Source organism: Pteropus vampyrus, unplaced genomic scaffold (assembly GCF_000151845.1).
Source record: "Pteropus vampyrus isolate Shadow unplaced genomic scaffold, Pvam_2.0 Scaffold142, whole genome shotgun sequence".
NCBI lineage: Eukaryota > Metazoa > Chordata > Mammalia > Chiroptera > Pteropodidae > Pteropus > Pteropus vampyrus.
In genome coordinates, this window is record NW_011888923.1 from 2,350,416 (window position 1) to 2,357,567 (window position 7,152).

At 52.8% G+C, this 7,152-nt stretch overlaps 1 protein-coding gene across 1 annotated transcript in view; it reads left to right on the forward strand.

The window, feature by feature from the left end:
* Positions 1-7,152, forward strand: part of NPHP4 (nephrocystin 4) — a 183,633-nt gene that overhangs the window by 72,173 nt on the left and 104,308 nt on the right. The window contains exons 14-17 of the mRNA XM_023535625.1: positions 192-299; positions 1,568-1,719; positions 1,855-2,046; positions 2,476-2,663. Of these exons, the coding sequence (XP_023391393.1) occupies positions 192-299; positions 1,568-1,719; positions 1,855-2,046; positions 2,476-2,663 (640 nt within the window). The remainder of the gene's footprint in view (positions 1-191; positions 300-1,567; positions 1,720-1,854; positions 2,047-2,475; positions 2,664-7,152) is intronic.

Here is a 7,152-nt window from a genome sequence, read left to right on the forward strand (position 1 = left end):
CCCGGTAGTTCAGATGGAGGAAATCAGAAACGGCTTTGGGGCCAGAGCAGCCGCTGACCAGAGGTCGCAGACCTCACTGCCCGTGGCCGGTCTGGGGTCCCGCTTCCTCCGCAGGGGCTGTGCCAGTGGGCGGGGCCTTCGTGGGTGGCTGGAGTGCCCGCTGTCCTCTTACCCGGCTTCCTTCCCTTCAGTTGTCACTTTCCCAGCTGGCAGCTTCCCCGCGGTCCCCAGCTCAATGTCACGCTGCCAAACCGTCTTCACAGCAGCCAGAAGGCTCGGAGCCCTCCAACGCCCAGACGGTAAGTGTGTCCCGCCTCCGTCCAGGCCCCACGCGGTCAGTGCGCCCCGCGTCCCTCCCATGCCCAGGCGGTCAGTGAGCCCCACATGTGTCCAGGCTCCTGACTTCTGTGGAGTCTTTGACTTTACGAGCCTGCGGGTCCTCGGTTAGGGGCTGAGAGCTTTGTGGGTTCTCTGTGATACGGGCATTGGGACCTTCCATGCTTCAGAGGTTTGCCACTGTGATGTTCGGTGACCAAGGACAGTTCGGTCTGGGAGCTCCTTGATTTAGGCTTTCGCTCTGCCCGAGAGGATGAAGTCGAACCACACGTATCTGCGCACGGAAGGGAAAGGGACGTTCCCCGTGGTTAAAACGGCTGGCCCACGCCGCCAGCTCCGCAGGACTCCCCTTGCTGCCAGTGGCTGAAAGGAGTTAGCGGGGCCCACTCTCCTGGCTTCCGGTGGGGCTGCTGGCCTTGGGGAAGTCACACAGAGTCTGGTCGCACAAGCTGGCTGGTCCCCAGCAAACCGTGTCCCCAGTCTCGCCCGGAAAGTCTGTTGAGGAAAAATAGCTCCAGCTAGTGACCTGTTTGCAAACACTCACGGCCCTGCAGTGTCCTGGTCTGAACGAAACGGGGCTCGTGCGTCTCCCTTCTTATCGGCACCGAGGCACGTGCTGGGGTGACCTCCGGTCGTGTGGCGTCCCTTTGAAACTGAAGCAGAAAGCTTGGGAAGCAAGCTTGAAAGAGAGCATTCTGGATCCCCGAGCAAGCTCTTCATTCAGACCCGCGTCTCCACTTTGGAGGGACACGGAAGGCGGAATCTAAGTGACGCGGGGACGAGAGAAGGTCTGTCAGTGCACGCTGGCCAGGGCTCAGGGCCGGAGTCACGCGGCGTCGAAGGCTCCGTCCTCCTTCTCCGTAAACATGGATTTAATGTTACTTCACCTTCTCGGGTGTCGCATATCTGCCGCGGTGCTGAGTTGTTCACAAAATCGACAGTTCCTTCCCCGTTGCTTTTCAACTCACGTAGAACACGGGCTGCTCGGATAAGTTTGAATTTCACATGAAAGATAACTTTTCGGTATAAGCATGTCCCAAATATTACACAGGATGCTCTCGTACTAAAATTACTCATCATTTTCCTGAACTTAAAATGCAGCCGAGCCGCCCGTATTTTTATTTGCTAAAGCCAACCACGCAGCAGAGGCGTCCGAGGGTAAGCCCCCTGCCGGTACCTTGGTTACAGGCGGGGTCCTTGCCGGCCTCACCCGGGGCCTCACTTTGTTCAGCAGGAGGTCCCCTTGGAGGGCGGGGTCTCCCACCTGGAAGCCGACCTGAGCCAGCTGCCCGTGGTCCCGGGACCGGCCGTTGCTGAACAGCTGCAGGAGCTGCCGTTCGCACCCATGCATGCCCCGATCGTCGTGGGAGCCCAGGCCAGGAGGTGCGGGGTGGGCCTGGGAGGGAGCAAGCCCCTTGGGCTCCCTGAGCAGCTGCTTTCCCCTGAGAGGTGGATTCCCAGGCCCCGCCTCTCCGCGTCCCTTTCCGGAGTCTGGCTCAGGTGGTCTTCCCGCTGCAGCTCCGGAGGTAAGCTCTCGCGGGCCTCGCTGGCGTGCCTGCAGTCCTCCGGCTTTCTCGAGATCCTGGATGCCGAGCAGCGACCAGTCGAGGCTGTGAATCCTACAGATCCCGTACAGTTCAACCCTCAGAAGGAGGAATCAGATCGTCTACAGAGCAACGAAATCGTGCTGCAGTTTCTTGCCTTCAGCAGGTAAATTCTCGAACGTTCTGTTACTCTTTACCTGGCTTTTGCATTTCTCGCATTGAAGCGAAATTCCTGCGTGATGCTGACCTGGCAGCACTCCCTGCGTTCGGGTCTCGTTAGATTCAGGGATGCCATCTGCTTTTGCTTTGCTTCGGGTGGGAGCCATTTACAGCCGTTTCTGAATGCTGCGAAACCCGCGTTGCCTGGTCTTTATGGTCCTTAATTACAGTGCGGACAGTGTGCTGCTGCCCAGCTCTCAGGTGTCGGTGTGCCTCTGAGAGCAGGGTCTCCGGCCACCCCTGAAAGGGGGTCGATGTCCGGCGGGCTCCCCAAGGCCACAGGAGAGCTGCCGGTCGGGGCGGCGGTGGCGGGGCGCCCGTGGCACGCGGCTCTCCGCTGCGGCGCTCGGTTGATTCGGAGCTTCGTTGGGTTCAGGGAGCCCCAGGACGAGCAGGGAGCGCCGTGGCCGAGGACTGTGTACTTCACCTTCCAGTTCTACCGCTTCCCGCCCGTGACCACGCCACGACTGCAGCTGGTCCAGCTGGACGAGGCTGGGCAGAGCGGCTCCGGCTCCCTGTCGCACGCCCTCGTCCCGCTTGGGGCAGGCGGCTCCCCGGATGCCGGTGAGTGTGCGCTCCTGGCGCACGGGGGGCCCCGCGCCGGGCGCTCTCTGTCAATTTCATTGTGAAAAAACATTGTGCGATGAAACGTTTCAAACGGAATTTGAGAGGACCCTGTCATTAGCCAGCTGCTGCCACTCAGCTCCCACCGTTACCAGCCGTATCCCCTCCCCGCCCAGATTCCTTCTTGGCCCAGGACCAGGTGGAAGCGCACCCCAGACATCGTATGATTTCATCTGCAAACGTTTCCTCTTGTTTATCTGAAAAACCAATGAGTTTTCTTAGAAAACAAGCTCAACAATGTTATCCCATTGCAAAATTAGTCGTCATTTCTTAGCGCCGGCGGATACCCAGCCAGTCCGGACATCTTCCCGGCGCCGTCAGAAGGCCCGTGCGTGGCAACGTGGCCCTCACGTCGCCCTGTCTGCGGTGCCACCACCGTCCCTGGTCTCCGCTTTTCGTTTTGTTTGTTGAAGTGGCCGCGCTGCTCGTCCCCTAGAGCCCCCCGCAGTCTGCACTTTGGTTTTGCATCCCGGTGGGGACTCTACGGCGTCCCTCCGTCCCCCGCTCTCCTGTGAATTGGGGGCTGGGGTGCGGTGCACGATCCAACGTGTGCTTTTCGTTTGGGGCAGGAGTTCTCCGCGGCCAGGCGGCCACGCAGCTTCCCTCCGGCAGTGGCGCCGGCTCCCGCTGTGTGTGCTGTGTCAGGGGCCGTTAGGGCTGTCGCCGATGGGGCGATTCCTTCACCCGGAGTTGCATGGCGGCAATATCTTGTTCTAGACGCCGCCTTTGTTCTCAGCTGGAATGTTCCGGAATGAGACACTTTCCCTCACCAACCACTCGCTTACCTTGAGGTGCAGTCACATAAGAAAGGCAGCGAAATGCTTGAGTCTTCCCTTTTGTTTACTAATTTTCAAAACAATGAGACATTTCCCAGCATCCTTCGGGGCGGGACCAATGGCTTTTTTCTTTTTCCTTGTGTTGTTATAAACTGATGGATCTAAATGGCGGTGGATCGAAACGTACCAAATATGTTGATTTTTTTTCGATGGTCAATTGACCCATCTTCGGCCAGTTTCACGGCTTGTAAAGGACGAGCTGGGACATGAACAGTAATAGGCAGAAAAAGACATAGCAAAATATGAAATGAAAGTGGTTTAACAATTAACATCAGACCAGAGAGACCAAAGGCGATCGCCGTGCTGGAGCAAGGAAGCTCCTTAAGAATCAAGAGCCTAAATCACTGAGAAAGCAAACAGTTCTGCATCTGTCACGTTCTAGCACACATGGCCTCAAAACATAAAGGAAAAATTGACAGACTTTATAAGGGGAAATCGACATACTCTCAGGAAATGGATCGATCAAGCAGAAAAAGTTAATAAGTATATTAAGATGCAATTCAAAAAGATCTTATAAGAACTTGTACAACTAATTTAGAGGACATGCATTATTTTCAAGCATACTTTGAAACTTAGAAAAACCACTCCTTCAAATATCCACGTTTATATTTTAGGCCACCAAGCAGGTATCAGCGTGTACCAAGAGAGCGTGTATCAAGTCTGATTTTACGGCATTCTATGACATAGCAGCACGAGGACAGAAATCAATCACTGTCCCCCACCCCCAAAGCCTGCAGACTTCTGGGCGTTTTGAATTTAAAAACATATTTATAATTATTCCATAGGTCAATTAAGAAGTCAAAATAGAAATGACTATTTAAAACCGAATAACAAAATAGCATCGCATATCAAAGCTAACGAGATGCAAGTAAAATGGTAATTACAGGGAAATTTACAGCTTTAAATGCTTATATTGGAAGAGAAGAAAGTGTCTGCCGAAACGCTGATCTAATTGTTCAGCTCAAGAGGTTTGATGAAAAAACCGGAACAAACCTAATAAATGTAGGAGGAGAGGAGTTTTCAAATGACCATAAATGCTGACGGAACAAACCACAGAAGGGGCCAGCCAAATCGTTGGGCACGAGGTGTCGCAGCTACAGCACGTGCCATTCCTGCCCCTGCCCAAGGTCAGAGGTCAGGCTCAGTCGAGAGTCAGCTGTGGCGGGCATGCGGCCCCTCTGACAGCCAGCGTGCTTGCTGGCGCTCACCTCTGATCCGCGGACTTGCCTGCAGGCAGCGTGGGGCTGGACAGCCGTGGCCCGCCTTGGACCCTGGGCAGAGCTGTGGTCCCGCATCCTCTCTTCCTGTGGGGAAACTTGAAAAGAAGAGATAGGGAAGGGGCAAGCCGCCCCAGGCGGTGAGCTGCCTTCCCATGGGGCGAAGCGCGTGCCGGGCGGGTGGCGGGCGCAGGAGGGCCCTCTGCACCGAAGCCCGTCGCCTGGGACGGTCGTCCTCCTGCCGCGTGCCCGGCTTTTGTGCTTGCGACTCTCCGGGCCTGCTCCCTGAGTTACGGCCAGCTGCGGTGTGGCCCTGCTCCCGGAGTCGGGGCGAGGGGGAGACCAGTCACCATCTTTCAGCCTCCTGGGACCGCTGCTCTCAGACCACCTGTCCATCACTGATCCTGCCGAGACCCGCGGTGGCCAGTTTAGTTTATGTCCCCAGAAGGCTCTGAAATGGACAAGAACGAAGCATCGATTTCAAGGCTCCTCTGCACCTCCCCATGGCCGAAAGCTCATTCTGGCTCATTTCGCATTCTCAGTCCTACCCGTCACTGCCCAGCAGAGCCCCCGGGGTCCCGCAGTGAGGCCGTGTGCCAGGGCTAAGGTAATGCAGTAGAAAGCCAACCACCGAGAGAGGCTCCTGCTTTGAATACGAACTCCTGTCTATTATGAATTTCCCAGGGAGAGATTAGTCCCCAAATCAAATTCCCTTGCCAGTTGAAGTCCAGAGAAATTTACCGAATTGAATTTTCTTGTCATTATGAATTAAAATTCAAAGTCCCAAATCCTTAAGTTAAAGTCCAAAAGGAAGTTCTTCGCAGTTTCTCACACAACCGAGTCTCCATGAAGGGTCCCTCTGCCGGGCAGACCCAGCTTCCTGCACAGCCTCATCTAAAAGATGTTTGTTTTCTTAATGAAATATCAACATGCATACAACAAAGTGTACAGTTCCATGAATTTTTAAAAATTGATTTTATTTTTAGATCAGTTTTATAGAGAAATCGAGCCGATAGTAGAGTTCTCTTATGCCCGCCTTCCCATCCTACATTAGTATTCTGGGCGTGTTTGTTACAGTTGATGAACCAACACCAATACATTGTTATTAATTAGAGCTCATAGTTTACATGAAGGTTACTCTTGCTGTTATACATTCTATAGATTTTGACAAATGCATAACATCCGGTATCTACAATTACAGTGTATCTACTACTACAGTGTATCTACTACTACAGTGTATATCATACATCATACATTACAGCATATCTGCTATTACAGTATCATTCGGAATAACTCACAGCCCTAAATGCCCCTCGTGCTCCATCTGTTCATCCCTCCCTCCTTCCTGAACCCCTGATCTTCTTACCAGGATGTCACACAGTCGGAATTATACAGTATATGCTTTTTTAGACTGTCGTCTTTAACTTAGGAATATGTGTTGGAGATTCCTCTGTGTCTTTCCATCGCTTGACAGCTCATTTCTTATTAGTGCTGAATTAAATTGCATTGTCTGGATGGACCACAGCTTATTTATCCATCACCCACTGAAGGGCGTCTTGGTCGCCCTTTCAGTTTGGGGCAGTTATGAAGAAAGCTGCCGCAAGCATTCTTGTGTAGATCTTCGTGTGGATAAATTTTCGGCCCAGTTTGGTAAACCCCGAGGAGCTTGGTTGCGGATCCTTTGTAAGAGCATGTTGACTTTTGTGAGAATCCGCCCGCTGCCTTCCAAGGTGGCTGCCTGTCGTGCGTTCCCAGCAGCGGTGAGCGGGATTCCTGCCACTCCATGTCCTTGCCGGCACCTGCGGTCATCAGTGTCCGGATTTTAGCTGTGCCAATCAGTATACACTGGGACCTCGTTGTTGTTTTCATTGCTATCTGTATATCTTCTTTGGTGAGTTATTTGTTCAGATCTTTAGCCCATTTTTTAAGTTGGGTCGGTTGTCTTACTGTTATGTTTTAAGGGTTCTTTGTGTATTTTGGATACGAGTCCTTTATCAGGTATACGAATATTTCCTTCTAGTCTGTGGCCTATCTTTTATTCTTTTAGCAGTGCCTTTTACAGAGCAGAAGTTTTTTATTTTAATGACATCCAGCTTATCAATTATTTCTTTTGCGAATCCTGCTTTTTGTGTTGTAGCTAAAAAAGTCGTCACCAGACCTGAGAAGAGGGTTCTGGTGAGTTCACAGGTGAACGTGGGGGGCTTGCCCTCGTGGCTGGAGCTGTCCTCTCTGGGGACAGGGACGTCTTCCCATTCGCTCATCTTGCTTCCCTGTCCTTCTGAAGGCACAAAAACGTACCTCTTACAGGTTTGGCTGTTTTCTAACCAATTAAATTTTGTGTCTATCTTTGTTTTCACCTTCCTCCTATTTTCTTTT